The 17,850-nt window shown below is 37.9% G+C and overlaps 2 protein-coding genes across 4 annotated transcripts; one reads left to right on the top strand and one right to left on the bottom strand.

Annotated features, from left to right (window-relative positions):
• Positions 1-833: 833 nt before the first annotated feature.
• LOC120017202 (protein NUCLEAR FUSION DEFECTIVE 4-like) lies at positions 834-4,819 on the bottom strand. Of its 2 annotated transcripts, none has more exons than XM_038870344.1 (3): positions 4,344-4,819; positions 1,800-3,038; positions 834-1,166 (listed from the first exon to the last, which is right to left on the bottom strand). In XM_038870344.1, exons 1-2 carry the CDS (start codon positions 4,785-4,787, stop codon positions 1,860-1,862), a joined length of 1,623 nt encoding a protein of 540 aa, XP_038726272.1. In that variant the 5' UTR covers positions 4,788-4,819; the 3' UTR covers positions 834-1,166; positions 1,800-1,859. The 2 variants fall into 2 exon arrangements, with proteins under 2 accessions (XP_038726272.1, XP_038726271.1); XM_038870343.1 differs by having other exon boundaries at positions 834-1,107; positions 4,344-4,817.
• A 3,384-nt stretch (positions 4,820-8,203) lies between these two features.
• On the top strand, positions 8,204-16,826 carry LOC120016791 (zinc finger protein BRUTUS-like At1g18910). 2 transcript variants are annotated; one of them, XM_038869709.1, is made up of 12 exons: positions 8,204-8,598; positions 9,190-9,408; positions 11,520-11,714; positions 11,794-12,140; positions 12,281-12,491; positions 12,598-14,309; positions 14,724-14,942; positions 15,041-15,178; positions 15,651-15,885; positions 15,975-16,034; positions 16,330-16,401; positions 16,559-16,826. In XM_038869709.1, exons 1-12 carry the CDS (start codon positions 8,365-8,367, stop codon positions 16,658-16,660), a joined length of 3,744 nt encoding a protein of 1,247 aa, XP_038725637.1. In that variant the 5' UTR covers positions 8,204-8,364; the 3' UTR covers positions 16,661-16,826. The 2 variants fall into 2 exon arrangements, with proteins under 2 accessions (XP_038725637.1, XP_038725638.1); XM_038869710.1 differs by lacking the exon at positions 8,204-8,598 and having other exon boundaries at positions 9,322-9,408; positions 11,520-11,561; positions 11,650-11,714.
• Positions 16,827-17,850: the final 1,024 nt, after the last annotated feature.

The following is a 17,850-nucleotide window of genomic DNA, read 5'->3' as shown; positions in this document are numbered from 1 at the left end:
TAATTTCGTAATTTCGAAAGAGGATGGTGGAGTATTTTTTTTTAGTTCCATTTTGTTTTAATTCTTGGTTAGATAGTTTTAAGTGACCGTTTGTCACGCCATTTGAGTGGGCAATATATGGTAGTTGGACCATATATCGTAGTTGTCTATCATATACGTTATTATTAAAATTATTTACCAAACACACCCTAAAACAACACAGCATACAGTGAAAAGCCTTGATGAATGGCAATGCTGATCGTCAGATTTTTTTTTTGGTGGTTGTGATCTTTTGAAATATATTTGTTGGGTCTACTAGAAATCACACCCCACTCACATACATGATATTGTCGATTTTGAATTTGCCGATTCCTATGGATACATCAAACTCACATAGTTTTATTTCTCTAAGGCCTAACAAATGGACTGGGTCCAACTCACTTAAACCTAAGAAAAAGCCTCATGCATGTGAGAAAGGGCTCACACTTATAAACCCACATATCTAGGTAGATCATGTAAGTTGGGCTAAAATCAAAGTTTAACCCTACAAGATTCACCACTAACCTATCACCCAAGTGATTTATCGTCCAATATGCGCCTTATGTACCAATCTCCTTCACTTTACAAATAATGAATATAGTTGAGTAATATAAACTCAATAAACAGAAAACATTTTGCAAATTTAATATCAAATATATTTTTCTGTTTCATTTTCAGAAAACAACTTTCAGAATTACACTGCACAATGCACCTGTGTGTATGGGTGGCTTATTTCAATCTCCCAACCCAAAACAAATCATGCACAGAAGGCTTTCTTCTTCCAGTTAGTCCTCATCAAAATGACATGGAAGAACTCAAACCTGGAAACTCAAATCATTGTACATTATATACTTTTCTGGATGTTCAAAGAGGTACATACGATCATTTTTTTTCTGGGAAACAACATTTAAAATTTGTACAAAGGACAATTCACAGATGAAATATTTTATTAGCACAATGTACATACAACAAAAGGGGCCCCATTCAGTGAATTCGAAGCAGCTTCAAAAGAATACACAGCTCGATCAGTTGAAGCTGAACGAGTTCGACTATCGTAGAACTAAGCATGCAGATGCACGAAGCTTTGCGCTGCAATTCCATATATCATTTGGAATTAGTACAGATGGCAATGAAGAATGCTGCTCCATCTAAACAATGAATTCAGACGAATAAGACTTGAAGTAGAAATAAATTTCTAATTAACATCCAAAATGCGAACAAAGCGAGTGATGAGATATAGTATGTATTTGGTTCCTCTATTCCCAAGGTCGGCTCAACCAGAGTTGAGCTTATTATTCCATTGAAGCTGAGCCCAAAATTTGTCATACATAAACAAAAGTAAATTAACAAACTGCTTTCTATGATGAGACAAGCTATTGATCTTCATCTCAAATGGTAACATTAACTGATTATAAAAATAATCTTTTCACTGGTTGCCATAAAGCATAAAACATCTTTTATGTTGAAATATCCAAACTGAGGGCTATATTAGCTATGATGCCTATACCAATCAATTAGCCACATTTAAGCTCTTTCAGCTCCTCCACGACTGATGGATCACTTCATGAAGTGTCTATAGAGACCTTTTGTGGCAGCTTCTCATTGGGGTTTGCCATGTAATTATAGTCTTTACATAAAAGAAAGCCTCTAAAACTGATTTATCAAATGTAAACAATTCTATCTCAAGAGAATTACAAGAAGCAGATGCGCACTCGTGTGCATGCATAGAACCAATCCAACCAACATGTATGGATAGAAACAGGGAGCATTTCAGAATTTACCTTTTATTTATTAAGCATCAACCTTAGAAGTTTCTCTGAGCATGTTCCAGATTTGCCATTTTACACCCCTGCTGAACGTAGTTTTCTGAGCACAACTTGACTATAGAAGCGCCTAGTCCTGAAGAACAATACTAAAGCAGCAAGAGACCCCAAAAGAGTGGCAGATGCCATAATAATAAAAGACAACATGAAGCAGTGAGTTCCTATGCATGTATTGCCCTCCCCTGAAGCTTCCTTGTCATAAATATATCCAACCACTCTCACAGAAAAGATATAGGATCCTACAGGACCTGCAATGGTAATGGTATTGAATATGGTGCCCATGTGACGTATAGAAAAAATCTCAGAAGTGATTGAGGGCATCAAGGACCACTGCGAACCATAGCATACACCCACAAATATGGAACCGGCGTACAAAGCACCACGCAAACCAGAGGCAATCATCAGATGACCAATGCTCATGGCTGCTAGAGTGATGACCATGAACAATGGCCGCGCCCATTCTCTCACATGCATGACATAATCTGACAAATAGCCAGCTCCAAAACGGCCAAGAAAATTCCAGATGCTCCACAAGGAAACCAAAGTATTAGTCTCAAAACTTGTATACCCAAGAGAAACTCCTATCTGGCTTATGTTATTCACAGTCGCAAGTCCTGATCCCATACCACATGCCATGGCTAGAAACAAGATCCAGAAGTCTAAGGTTTGGATTGCTTGCAACAGATTCAGCTCTTCTTGCAAGGCTAAAGAGTTCTTATCATATATGTCATTATCTCGTTCACTGTTGCCAGCCAAAAGATGAGAGCTATTTGAATCTTGACTTGAGTGTCTATTCTCAGCCTTTTGCCTGACGGGGCCATGCAGTAATTGCTCCATGTCAGAGATCATATTGGAATCCATATGCTGACCTTTGAGTGCAATCAGTAAAGGTGAGGCAAGCAAGATCACAAGCACAAAAAGTGAAATGACACGTGCTGCAGATTCTAAAGAAACAGCATGCTCCAAAAATATAATGACCATAAGGTAAGTCGCAACTGCTACAGCAATAAATGAGAAGCCATTCAGATGCTTCTTATCATTTCCTTCACTTATCTCGTAGATTCTCACGAACCACAAGAGCAACAAGGTATTGGTAGTGGGCAAAAAAGACAACATCAAAAGATATGTTGTCGGTTTGTTGTTGAACAAGGTTTGATATACTTGGATTAATATTGCTCCACTCAGACCAAGAAAGCCCTATAAAAAGGAATTTTCTTAAAGTGAGCTGGCAAGCCATATGATTTGATAAAACTCCAAAGAATCACCAGAGAAGTGAAACTTCAGTATTATTATAATAGCATTACAATGAGTAACCGTAATTTTAATACAAACTTAAAAAGATAGAAAAGTAAAACAGTTGGTTGTCAGGATAAATTCTCTCTGGTTCAGAACTCAGATTTAAGAGCTATGCCTTGTTACATTGTTGAATAGGGGACTTATGCAGATTGATTGAATTGGGGGATTAATGAGGACCCTTATTAGAGACAAAAATGAAAAAACGTGGAAAACCAAAGGAACTGCTAAGCTTAAAAGAAAATCACCTAATCTCATGCCCAACACCTCTGTGAAGTGTGAACAACTTTAAACATCAGGGAGTAACCCTGAAATCAAATACAAAGAAAACAAATAAAGATATACTGTGTGATTCACCATCTTCTTTCTTCTAGAAGTTTGAAATTCAGTACAACCAATCAATCCATGTCTAATGTGCAAGAACAATCATGCATAAGAACTTCTCTGCATTGAGAAAAAGAGAGACACAAAATCTAGAGGTAAATTTTGGTTATATGTGAAAAAGACATAAAAACCAGGACCTTTAAGCAATAAGCACAAAATACAGCCACTTGTACTAATATTCTTCTCCAAACTTTTTTATAACATGGGATATAATTTTGCAGATGTGTATGTTTTTGAACAAAATTTGGGATAGAATTTGGGCATGTGTCAGTCTGTTTAACAGAAATCCTGGTGTTAGTTACTTCTTAGGAAAATAATTAACAACTCGACCCAACAACTCCAGCCTAAGCAGATATGTTTCCAGCACATACCTAAGGACACTCCTTGGAAGATATATTAAAGACATTTTTGTAAAGTTCTACATTTAAATTACAGTCACATAGTTCACGCACATTTGGCTGCTGGCTTTTCGAAACCAAGTGACCAACATATTGAGAAAGCATGCAAAAAAGTTGCTTCTCTACGATAAACACTGAATGTGATTAGCCCCTGCAGGAATTGAACCTACAAACGAGGCTTTTTCCTTGTTTTACCTAACTAAATAGCTCCCAACCCCACCTTATTCAGCGTAGAACACTCCTATTTACACTTCGATTCCACCCACTGATCCAGCTAAGGCCCTCGACCAAAGAGAAGAAATGGGATTACGCAGGCTAAGCAAACGGCAAACCCATAGACTTCAGTTGACATTCATTGTTAAATTTTTATTGCATAATTGTATTTCAAGTGACTACGATTAATAGCAAAATTGAGAATAACGAGTACCTTCATGATGCCAACCGCAGTACCACTGTAATTGCGGAAATTCCGCACGGAAGTGACGACGTTAGCAGTGTTGAAGAAAGTCATGGCATGCGCTGCCAAAAGCATGAAGAAGCACATGAGCGGCACCGGCGGCGGAGGGAGCAATCCAGTGACAGAGGCCCACATGAGAAAGTAACCGGCAAAGCACTGAATGGCCCCGGCGAGGAGGACCAGCCGGGGCCCACCGACGGAGTCGTAGAGGAAACCAGAGAGGACGCCGAAATTGGCGCCGATGTCCTTGAAGACGGAGACGGCGTCGAGAGTGGACTGGTCATAGTGCTGTGTGGACTTGAGAGTTTGGGAGTAGACGGAGAAAGTGTAGAGTGAGCCGCTGGTGCACTGGATCCATATGCTCGCTACTGTTGAGAACCACTTCGTGTTGAGTTCCCTTTTCAGCCTCTCCATCTCTGAGCGGAGGTGAAAGGGGACTCCGGCGAACCCATTAGTGCATGCAATTGGGCCTGGGTTATGCAAATTTTGGGGCTCAGGAGTGAAGTTTTGTCATTTAATTATGCTGGGAGTTGGGCCTCTTGTATGAGGATGGGCCGTGTTTCAACAGTCTCATTTGTCTCCTTAAACTTAAATGGCTCCATTTGATAGAGAGTTGTATTGATTATTTGATTTTCAACATTAACTTAAAAATTGTGTGCAAAAAAAAAGGCCCATAAAAGTGAAATAAGTAGTGAGTTGTTTGGCCAAATTTTTAGATCATGGTAACTCATAAATCAACTGTGAAAATTATATTATATTTATTGTTAAAATTAATTTTTGTATAAAATAAATTTCACTTTAATTATAATATAATAAATTAACATAAAAGACAAAAAAAAAATTAGATCTTGTAATTTGCCAGCGGGGGTTGTTGACCTATTCAACAATATTATGTAACAATATCAATATAACCATAAAACCATCAAGTGATCCTAGCAACTCATCCCCTACTCCAATGCTATTGAGAGATTAACAACGATATATATGTGTTGGTTTCTTTAAGAAGAATGCTTTCTTTATAATTCCATATCTTTTCAAGGGATAGGTCATGGAAGATGAAGTAAAAGTAAACTAAGATATTGACGCATTTCTTAATTTTGGCAATCAATAAGTTTCTGACTTTTATTTTCTATGGAAAGACTTTCATCATTCATGCTTTGTAATATACATTTAAGAAATTTTAAGGCCTACAAATGATATACCACAAAGCTAAGCTGGGGCCACCAAGCCCCACTAATACATTGCATTTCTCTAGTTTTCAATTAGTATAAAATAATGTGAAAATTAAATTTAATACTTTGCGACTTGTCAATACACATGAGAGGAATGGGACGATCCAAAAAATATTTGGTATTTATTAGAAATTTTAAAATTATATTAATTTGGAGAACATCTCAAGTTTAATGTTGTAGCGATGGAGTTGAACTTAGATTGTTTAGTTAGGAAAATTTATCTCCAACCAATTCGTCAATGAAAAAGTTCATGTGCATCATGTGGGCATGTGAAAGTCCACGAATTCACTTAGATCATGTGCGTCAAGCTCAACATCTAAAATAACTGATATATCAATTGTTGGGATCTTTATCATTTTCATACTTTAAATCGAGTCAAACATAAAACCAAATAATATTATATGATCCTAATCCAAATTTGTAAACTTTCAAGTGGTCGACTTTGTTACAACATAAATTTTCTATTGGAAGATGGAGTGTGGAGTTTGACACTGCATAATTAGCTTAAAGATCATAATTACATTTGTGGAGGCTTAAATATTGACATAAGTGTTCATCCTAAGCCAATAAAAAAATATTAGGGATCCCAATAAAAAACATCACAGTCATCTCAATAGTGGATATTGTCTTTTGATTGATGTAATTGTAGGGGCCCATAAAACCTTATGATTTAATGTTATGACCCTTGTACCCCTCCACTAACAACCAAGACCCAACCGATATCCATCTAAAGTAAGGGCCCTCTCCTACCCACGCATGGGCTACCCACCTACCCATGGGCTGGTTGTAACCAAGGTCTAGTGGGCTATGTCATTCTGAAAACCTTGGCTATTAGGGAAGGAAGGTCATCCCACTTATATACTACATTGCCACACCTGCCTTAGCCAAACGTTGGTCATGCACCATGACCGACCACTCCGGCAGGCAGGCGACCCCAAGTTACAACCAATACCCAACCGATACTCATCTTATATACTACATTGCCACACCTGCCTTAGCCAAACGTTGGTCATGCACCATGACCGACCACTCCGGCAGGCAGGCGACCCCAAGTTACAACCAATACCCAACCGATACTCATCTTATATACTACATTGCCACACCTGCCTTAGCCAAACGTTAGTCATGCACCATGACCGACCACTCCGACAGGCAGGCGACCCCAAGTTACAACCAATGTTCAACCGATATCCATCTAAAGCAAGGGGCCCTCTCCTACCCTCGCATGGGCTGCCCACCTGCCCATGGGCTAGTTGTAACCAAGATCCAGTGTGCTCTGCCCTTCTGAAAACCTTGGCTATGAGGGAAGGGAGGTCATCCCACTTATATACTACATTGCCACACATGCCTTAACCGATGTGGTACATATCATTGAATTAGAGAGTGACACATCCACTGCTAGGATAACTGAAATGCTTTTTATTAGGATCCCTATCACTTCTCAAACCAGCATCATCCAGCAAGAGTTCGATTCATAGTTGCATTACTTACATCTTCTTTGTTGCCAGAATTTACCTCGACTCCACAGACACAAAAAACTTGAGATTTGTGACGAAAAATAGTGTACTTTGATCCATATAAATCTCAAGTTCTTTCTATAATTTTATTGATAAAAAGAAGGTTTAATTTTATATTAAAGAATACGTGTTCGTGTCAGAAGCGTGGTTGGCGTAAGGAGAGCACGCGAGTGGCTCGTGCCTTCCACACGACCAAGTGGCGACAGAATCTCTTTGCAAGGATCATTCTTTCCAATAGGTTTTAGGGGTTGACTTACGTTCGGTGACGACGACACATGGACGGCATGGAATCGCAAATCTTTGTTGAAGTTTTCGTCGTAAATGTTTTTTTAATGCTTTAAATACAGAATAGGTGGCCAAAAGGAGTTGCCAAACCACTCTCCACTCAATAGCGCGTGATCTGCACTCTCCCATTTCGGCATTCAATGATATGTAATATACCCGACTTGAATTTTGCATTTGCGTAATATAAACGTGGACTTTGTGTTTAAATTTGTCATATCCATTATGAGCCTAAAATGGAGTCGTAAAGTCCACATGCATAATTATTTTTTTTTCAATTGACGATAGGGTAAGTTGAACAAAGTCAAACATATTGTCATCACAAAGGTATTGGTCTTAATGAGAATCAAATTTAAGATTTCTCAATTTCATATGGTTTGACTCTAAACAAATTCACCGTTTAAGTTATCGTCTAAGTGGTTCTCAAACCCAAATTGTAAAATGTGGATGTAAATCATTTTTGTTGATATTATTATTAGGTAATTAGGAAGGAATTGTAGAAAATAAAAAAAAAATGAAGGGAATTTGAATGGTGTCAAATTAATAGCCTCGAATGTAACTTGATTATTAATTTTTTGTTATTTTAGAAACCGAATAAAACTTGGATCCGAGAGCATGACTCGTTTTATTACTTTTGGGCCAGAGCCCATCGTGCACATCAATCATTCGAGGGGTTAGGTAACGTCTCTGTCAGCCTCCGTGGCAAGAACACGTAAACAAACAGAGAAACCAACTGCTCTCTACAAAACTCTATAACGTGTTATCTAAATTATAAAATAAGCCGTTTTAAAAAAAAAAAATAAAAATAATTCTAAGAGGCAAAGGCCAAAACGAGAGAGAGAGACCGAGGGAGCTTCTGTAGAATCGAAGAGGCGATAAATCCATGGACTCTCCTCCATCGCAATTCTTCCCCCTCCCCTCTCTTGCCGTTCATGGTGTTTGTTGGCTGCTCTTCTCTGTATGGGAGGTTCAACTCCAAAATGCCCGCCAGACAAGGAGGAGGACTCAGATGCTCCGCTACAGTTTCTGGCATTTTACCACAAAGCCATACGCGAGGAGCTCCTCAGTCTCCACGGATTGGCCGTAACTGCCTTGGAGAGCGGGTCTCCTTCTCCGGAGACAGTACGCCAACTCGATCGAAGATTCAAGTTCCTCGAGCTTGCTGAAAAGTACCATTCCGCTGCGGAGGATGAGGTCAGCTGAGCTTACAATTATAAATGCACACGAACCCTGTATCACTCTATCTATAGTGTATAAGTTGAATTTTACTGCCAATATGTGTAATTATATGCCCATTGAATTGGACCCTCTTTTTTTTTTTTTTTTTGATCTTTGACGTTTTTGCTAGTTTGCGTTTGCCTTAGGCATGATTGAAACCTGAAGTATGTCAATTCACCACCACCTGCTGATGATATGGGGTACCAATTGAGGGGTTGGATTTAGTGAGCTGTTTAAGTATAAAAAGCTCTTGTTACTTGATTCCCACAATCCAACTGTATATATTCCTTTTGGGTACATCCGATAAAATTTACAGTGTATATAAATATACACACACACACACACACGCATATAAAATACCCGTATGCTTCCTATGTATGTATACCTTATATAATTAATATTGATTCGTGTTTGTTTCGAGAGATCACATAATTTTGAAAACCTTGACAAACTGGCATGTTACTTGTAAAAAAAAAAACTAATGTAACTCCTAGAGTTCATTTCTTTGATTTAGCTCATAATTCTTTTCTATACATCTATGATGTCGTGAAATATATATCTCCGCAGGTCCTCTTTCTAGCACTAGATCATCACATAAAAAATGTGGTGTGTAAATATTCACTTGAACATAAAAGCATTGATGGCCTCTTTGGCTCAGTTTTTGGTTGCTTGAATGCATTGATGGATGGGAGTGACAATGTCATCAAGCTATTTCAAGAACTTGTCATTTGCATTAGCACTTTACGGACATCAATTGATGAGCATATGGTGAAAGAAGAACAGCAGGTACTCATTACCTTTCTAGACAATGATAGTCAGCTGGATTTTTTACATCTTATACACACACACACACACATATTTATATGTATATGCATATATTATTGGTGCTCTGAAACTTTGGTTCTTCACTTGCTGCAATTGTTTATGCGTTTCACTCGGATGCATGATGAGACTGAGGAATTAAGGGAATCATGGTGTTAGTATTAATCACATTGCTAGTTTCATGCTTTCTTTTAACATTATGTAGTTCAAATTTTCAAATTGTATTTTCTGAGTGTAGTTGACCGAAGTGCATGATCAAGCTGTCTTAATCGACCTTCCTCAATTTATCCTCTACTTGCTGCCGAGGTCAAATACTTTCATCCATTATTCAGAGATAAATCTTTGCCTTTATCTCAGAATCATTGTTCCAATGGCACTCATATTGTGAAATTGATTTTTTTGACTGCCCAACACTTTAAAATGAAAAAGGACCTCTAGTTAATTGTCATTCAATAAAATTTTAATTTTTACCTGTCAAGTTAAATTGTATTCCAAGATCAGGAAATGTTTATCATGTGGATTTATTTTGTCCACCTTGGTCCTTGGACTGTCTTTGTATCACATCCTTCTAATCTCGCCTTACTTACGTTTACATATGATAAAATCAATATATTGAGGATGTCTGCTCTTCTGTGTTTCTTAATTGTCACTTTTAGATCCCTCATCTGTATCCCTTCCTAAACTGAAAATTGCATTTCTGATACACCATGCTCATCTTACTTAAAACACTTTTTGACTGTAAAGCATTACTGTAGCATTATATCGTACGGAGCTCCAATCCTTGGTTTATTTTTTGACATTGTAGCTATTGACATTTTGAACCTTGGGGGAGCCCACATTACATGGGCCTGCAATTGGGCTTACAAGGCAAGTGGATGGGTGGCCCATACTTTCTCAAAAGTCATGACTTGTGAGTTGAGTCCAAACACTTGCCTTATAAGCCACTCAACACTTACATATTTTTCCAATGTGAGACTTCTTGTGTGGGTTCCAAGTTCCAACACTCCCCCCTCACACAAGAGCCCATCAATATCTATCTCATTGGACCCTTCACCATACGGCCACATTGGACCTTTCACCATACGGTCACTTTGGGCCTTTCACCATACGGGCCACTCTGGACCTTTCACCATGCCCCCATTAAACTTGCTCCAATACCATATTGACATTTTGGACCTTGGGGGAGCCCACATTACATGGGCCTACAATTGGGTTTACAAGGCAAATCGATGGGTGGCCCATTCTTTCTCAAAAGTCAGGACTTATGAGTTGGGAAACACTTGCCTTATAAGCCACTCAACACTTACATATTTTTCCAATGTGGGACTTCTTGTGTGGATTCCAACAGTAGCATTTGCAAATAGCATATGCCATATGTATCATCTTGAGTGGTCATAAAAAATGTGTGTTTATTAACAAAACACACATAATTAGGATCTTAGTTCATCCATAGCGAAGCAAATGAAAAGCTTTTGTGGCACATAAAAATTTTCTGTCTGCTAAATATCTCATGTAACTGAAGACGATAAATGATCCTGATTCTTAGTTGTAGTTAAGCAGGAAAGATACCCAAAGGAGATCCTAATTATGTGTGTTTTGTTACTTCTAATCTGAATCTATGGAGCAACCTCTAAAAGGATCCTTCAGTTGTGAACTGTTGGAGGCTTGGAGCATTGATTATTCGGTGGTTTCTATATATTGTCTATTTATTGACAGCAGGGACTTTCTTAATTGCAGACCAGGAAATTTTTAAACTTTCTCGTAATGGGGCTATTTAAACAAAAGTGATAGGGATCCCAGTTATCCCAGTAAAAGATGTGTCACTCTCTCATTTAATCACCAAGTTTCGTGGGCCCCTACATTTACATCAATCAAGGGATAAGATTCACTACTGGGATCCCTAACATTTTGCTATTTAAAAGAAGAAAAAAAAAACAGAAAATCCTGTTAGGGTAAATGTTTTCAGCAATATAGTTTAGTTTTTTTTACTTTACTATTAGTGCATATTTTTTTACTTTTTCTGCAACATTTTTCCTGACAGTGTGTACATTTTCTTTTTTGTGCTGGGGATGCAGATTTTTTCATTGTTTACGCAGCAGTTCACTTTCAAAGAACAGGTCTCACTTGTATGGAAATTTGTTTGTAGCATTCCTGTAATTGTGCTAGAGGATTTATTGCCATGGATGATATCGTTTTTCTCACCAGAAGAACGAATCAAGGTTAGGCATTGCATGAGGGAGATTGTTCCTAAGAATAAATTTCTGCAAGAGGTAGATCCTGAGCTTTTTTCTGACCCTAGTATGCAAATTATATTTCTGATTTTGACATGTTCAAAATATTATCTTGAAGGTGGTTATCTCTTGGCTTGATAAAAATCATGGATCCTCTTCTGAGGTGTATACTATGAGTGGAAATGTAGATACAGATGGACCTGTAAATATTAAAAAAATACTCAGACAGTGTACCTTTGAAAGAAGTTCGGGCAAAAGTCATAAATGGAATGAAGTACATTCAATCCAAACCGATGTTAAACATGATCCACTTGACATTTGTCATCATTGGCATATTGCCATCTGTAAGGACTTGAAAGAAATTCTGGGAGAGTTATATCAAGTGGTAAATTTGAGCAGTTTTCTGAATCTAGGCTCATTGGTTGTCCGGCTGAAATTCCTCGCAGATGTACTCGTCTATTACAGGTAATTGACATAGTTATCTTCTTCATAGACACAGTTATAATTGATCAAAATTAGCCGGGTCATGTATCTCTTTCTTTATTTATTTTATGACTGTTTTTCTCTCACTTGTTATGTTTCTGAGGAATACTTTCTGGCTACAGCAATGCATTGAAGAGACTCTTTTACCCCTTATCAAATGAACTTGCCAATGGACAACTCTCCATTGACGGTCGTATTGAGAGTCTACAATATTTGTTGCACACTAAAACTAATAATAGTTTACCCTTGAGCAAGTTCGTGGAAATGCTTTGTCAGGAGCTTAAGAAGTTTGTGAAGGGAGTTAGCAAACTTTTCACTTTTCTAGAAAACAAGGTGTGTTTTTCTCTATAGCAGAAAATACAGTCAGTATTAGGCACCAGCAACTGATTACAGAATGTTTGCATCAGTGGCATTTGAGACCTAATTCAGTTTTTATCAGGTACTTCCCATTATTTGCAGTAACTGCAGCTGTGATAACCAGCTCCAGCTTCTCTATAGAAGCCTTCATGTGATGCCACTTGGGTTGCTAAAGTATGTCATTACTTGGTTCTCATCTCATTTATCAGTGGATAAGTCAACGTCCATTATTCACACCATAAATCAAGGAGATTTTTTAGTTCACGAAGCCTTTTCCTCCCTTTTACTAGAATGGTTCCACATTGGTTACACAGGGAAAACCTCTACTGAAAATTTCACGAAGGACTTGCAGAAAATGTTCAAAAGCACCTGTTCATTTTCATGTGAGCAAATCAAGGAAGAGGCTGGATCTTCTTCCTCACACTTATATATCCACCCTTGTAGGGGGTCTAATTCCAGTTTAGTGGAACCGCTTGCTGCGGACGAGGGAAAAATTTCTCTGTCTTCTTTATCCTCAAGCTCCCACACTGTTCATCCATACGAGATGGCATACTCTAGTAGAATCCATCTTCATATATTCTTCCCAGGAACATTAGGAATATTGCAGTCCTGCATGAAATCCTCCAATGGAACGAGAAGTAGGCCTTCCATCGTCAAAGAACCAACTCCAATAGATCTCATATTTATCTTCCACAAGGCTCTAAAGAAATATTTGCAGTATTTTGTCTCTGGTTCAGGAAAGTTAGCTGAAAACGATGGGTTTCTGGCGGAGTTCCACAAAAACTTCCATCTCACAAGATATCTATATCAACTCCATAGTGATGCAGAGGATGAAATTGCATTTCCAGCTTTGGAAGCAAAGGTAGACCTCCAAAACATTAGCCAATCCTACACAATTGAACACAAGCTGGAAGTTGAATACTTCACCAAGGTATCGCTCATTTTGGATGAAATTTCTGACTGGCAAGCTTTGAATTCTGATGTTGATTTAAGTAGTATTGATAAGAGAATGGTAAAACACCATCAGCTGTGTTTGAAGCTCCAGGAGATGTGCGAATCCATGTGTAAACTACTCACAGACCATCTTCATCATGAAGAAACTGAACTCTGGCCTTTATTTAGAGAACACTTTTCTGCTGAGGAGCAAGAAAAGATCATAGGACGCATGCTTGGGAGAACAAGAGCAGAAATATTACGAGATTTGATACCGTGGCTAATGGCCTCTTTAACACCTGAAGAACAGCATGCCATGATGTTCTTGTATCGTAAGATTACAAGAAATACAATGTTTGATGAATGGTTAGCAGAATGGTGGGATGGGTATGGCACAGCTAAGGTGGCAAGGGAGGCAAATATATCTCCTTCAGACACTAAAGACCCATTGGAAATTATCTCGACATATTTATCAAAAGTTTTCGATGAGAAAGGAGGCATCCTCTGCGGTGAAGGCTTTGATTCAACTCAGGAAGATTGTTCTGGTGCTAAAACTGAGCTACTTGGAAAGTTTAGTTTTGATGATAAAAAAGAAGAGCATGATGGACATCTAAGCTGCAACGAATCATCTGAATGTGCAGAACTTTTCAATGAGGATGAAAGGTGCAAAGAAGTGGCATCTGCCACTTCTCAGACAGAAAAACCAACCCAACCTTCTCTGAGAACTCAGAAATCTGGGCATCATGAGTGCATTCAGACAATGAGTCAATATGATGTAGAGGCTGCAATAAGAAGAGTATCTCGTGACACATCTTTAGATCCTCAAGAAAAATCATACATGATCCAGAATCTGTTAACAAGGTTGGCAGGAGCATTTCATTTACTATTTCATGATCTTACTCTTTTTCATCCATTTTTTAGGATAAAATATTTACGTCCTTTATTTTCAAATGACCTGCACATTGGCAGATTGGCTTTTCCATATGCATGTTGGTGCTTAATGATTCCATTTTCTAGGGACAAACAATGTATTTATGTTTTTATACGATGCATAATTAAACAAGATTAATCCATTTTCTTTTGAGAACTCAACTTCCTCCGACTCTGGAAGATAGAACCATTTGGATTGGTAAATTAGGTCACATTTTAAAAGAAAGTAGTTCTCTGATAAGTTGGCTTCCCTTTAAAATCATTGTAAGATAGTGGAATTCTGCTGATATTTATATGTAGACAATGTCTTTGGTGAAAATAACTGTAGCTTCCATACTCTTCCAGCCGTTGGATTGTTAGGCAGCAATTGTCTCATCCAGAGCAAAACGGATCAAGTAATGGGGAAGAAATACGTGGTCAGTGTCCATCTTATCGAGACTCTCTCAGAGCAACCTTTGGTTGCCAACATTATAAAAGGAACTGTAAGCTTGTTACTGCCTGTTGCAACCAGCTCTACACCTGCATTCGTTGCCATGATGAGGTTGCTGATCATCTGGTTGATAGGTATAACACAAAATAAGCCAATTCCTACTAGCATCCAATTGAATATGTAGGACATCCTTTACTTCATATTTTGGCTATTGTTTTCTATGAATATGCAGGAAATCTGTCACGAAGATGATGTGTATGGAATGCTTAATTATCCAGCCTATTGGACCTAAATGCTCAACAGCCTCCTGCAATAGTTTATCCATGGCAAGATATTATTGTCGAATCTGCAAATTGTTTGACGATGATAGGTGACTAGCTTGATTACCTAATTAAGTATTTCCTTTCAATTATGGTGGGATAGATAGGTAGCGCATATAGTTGTTGATCTGCATTTTTAAAAAAATGCAATTGTACTCTAAATTCTTCTCGAACACATTCAGATCTAATTTCATTTTTCCGACTGATTTCTATGATAAATCAGAAGCATAATATTTTTGCCTAATTTTATGAAGTGATTTAATCTTGTTTTCATTGTCAGTGGTTTAGACTGTCATACAGAATAGTAGTTATTTTTCCTCTGGCAAAGTGTGATAGTTTTCATCGAAGTGATAAATCTGGACGTGCTAATGTACCTTCTGACTATATTTCATTACATCTCCCATACTGCCAGATGAAAATGTATTTCCTTTTTCAACATTTGCATACACATATACTTACTTTTTTTTTTTTTTTGTAAACTCACTCTTGTTGATTCATGCAATTTTGTGACTTCTTTAACAGGGAAATCTATCACTGCCCTTACTGCAACCTCTGCCGAGTAGGTAAGGGATTGGGTATTGACTACTTCCATTGTATGAAATGCAATGCTTGCATGTCACGGTCTCTCTCAGTTCACATATGCATAGAGAAATGCTTGGAGGATAATTGCCCCATTTGTCATGAATATATCTTCACTTCAAGCTCTCCAGTAAAGGCCCTTCCTTGTGGTCATTTGATGCACTCAGCTTGTTTCCAGGTACATCGGCTCTAATAGTTATACCCATTGTTTTCATGAAGATTATATGTATTCGACAACATAACGCATACTTCTGGTGCTGTTATCAGGACTACACATGCACTAACTATACCTGTCCAATTTGTAGCAAGTCACTTGGGGATATGCAGGTCAGTTGGCAGCTATTTTATAAACAGTTAAACTAACGAAAAAACATATTGTTGCAAAAGTAACTCTTGCAGCTAAAAAGGCTTCCACTGCATGCGAAGCACAATGGTTTTCATTTTGGTAGATTTTAGTAAACAATTTCTTTTAATGATTAATTTTTTTTTGTGAAATCAATGATTATTCTTGTCAATTTGCATTCTTCAGTTCTTTCGAGTTCGAAAAGGCATTCCTAGATTTTTATCCCTGTGTTTCTTTTACCTGTGTTTAAGTATTTTGGGAAGATCGGATTTTTTTCAGGTATACTTTAAGATGTTGGACACATTGTTGGCAGAGGAGAAAATGCCAGATGAGTACTCTGGCCAAACTCAGGTTCGTCATACTCTGCATAACTCCTTACTATCCTCTAGTTTTGGAACTCACAATTATCTTACATACATAAATACATACATGCTTACATGTATATATACACACACACATACATACACACATGTATGCATGCGTTGATTAGCTTTCCAAGGAATTGCAGGCCATACTATGCAACGACTGTGAGAAGAAAGGCAATGCTCCATTCCACTGGCTTTATCACAAATGCTCATACTGTGGCTCCTACAACACAAGGCTTCTATGACACAATTCTTCTCTGGTGTGGATAAAGTGAGCTTTAAATGACTGCTTCTCGTTCACCTTTTTTCATTTTACTTGGGCAAGTGTGCGTTGGGGCGGGGGGCCGAGTGGCGAATAAGACATTATTTGAATTTCATGATTCATTATAATAAAAAAAATTTCTTTTCGCCCTTTCGGTACCATAAACCCTTTTTTTAACCGAGAAATCACTCATTCCAACATGTGAGATTGGGTCAAAATCCATGCGGATAGAAACCCAAAAGTGGGACAAACTCACGAGACCAGGATTCGGGTTTCACAAAGAAATATCTCAACTAGTTAGTTTGAACTCCCGACCTCAGGTACTGTATAAAGTCCGGAGAGATTGTCAAGTGATTCTTAATCCTTAAACACTAAATCTTAAACCCTAAACTCTAAAACATAACTTCTAAATTCTAATATGCAAATTTTTTTTTTCAAAAACAATGATTTAACATAATTTTTGGGGAAAATGATAGCTAAGAATTGGAATGATTTTTGAGAGAAATTGTAGGTAAGAATTCGAGCTCTAGCTACTGAATTTTTCCAAGTCGACACAAATTCAAAGAGATTCTTGGAAAGGGACATGATAAAAAACGAGGAGTGGGCAGTTCCACAAAACCCCATAATAGGTCGTTGTCCTGCAGTGTTTGTAACAAGTGTCTACAAGCTCTTTATTTTCACATATATATTCACCTTGATCTGGGATATTAACAATTACTTCATAATTGTCTCGTAAAAACCTCTTGAACCAAGCTACCGTAAATAATATATAGAATAAACGGAAAGCATGCATCCAAAACCAAGGCCAATGACTTCGAGTAGCAATCAAAAAAGGATAGAGAATGAGATGTACGTGCAAATTATCCTCATGTCAGTCCTATTCCTATCTATCAAATCCAGGCACCAAAATATATGGAACTAATCAATTGCCCTGGACGGCTCATTATCTCCTTACCTACCACTTCGAATCTTAGATTCCATACTTCCTGTACAGACTACACTCTCAAAAGTGCCAACAGCAGAAAGCTTCCCTTGTATATTCTACAACAATCGTCCACAAACAGAAAGCCAAATAGAAATGGAAGAACAGCACCTGTGGGTAATAAGGCAACATCAGCAACGCCGAAGATACTTGACGAGCACAAAATGCTCAAACTAAAACAAAAATAATCC

This window comes from Tripterygium wilfordii, chromosome 15, assembly GCF_013401445.1.
Source record: "Tripterygium wilfordii isolate XIE 37 chromosome 15, ASM1340144v1, whole genome shotgun sequence".
NCBI lineage: Eukaryota > Viridiplantae > Streptophyta > Magnoliopsida > Celastrales > Celastraceae > Tripterygium > Tripterygium wilfordii.
Note: the sequence above shows the minus strand (reverse complement) of the source record. Positions and strands in the feature narration are given on the sequence as shown.

Bases quoted from the DNA above. Each gene is read 5' to 3' on its own strand.
- LOC120016791 (XM_038869709.1), top strand. From the start codon at position 8,365: ATGGGAGGTTCAACTCCAAAATGCCCGCCAGACAAGGAGGAGGACTCA. The intron at 11,715-11,793 runs GTAGATCCTGAG...ATTATCTTGAAG, and splicing joins AGAATAAATTTCTGCAAGAG to GTGGTTATCTCTTGGCTTGA. The intron at 16,035-16,329 runs GTCAGTTGGCAG...GATTTTTTTCAG, and splicing joins AGTCACTTGGGGATATGCAG to GTATACTTTAAGATGTTGGA.
- LOC120017202 (XM_038870344.1), bottom strand. From the start codon at position 4,787: ATGGAGAGGCTGAAAAGGGAACTCAACACGAAGTGGTTCTCAACAGTA. The intron at 3,039-4,343 runs GTACTCGTTATT...TCCTTTTTATAG, and splicing joins CTGCGGTTGGCATCATGAAG to GGCTTTCTTGGTCTGAGTGG.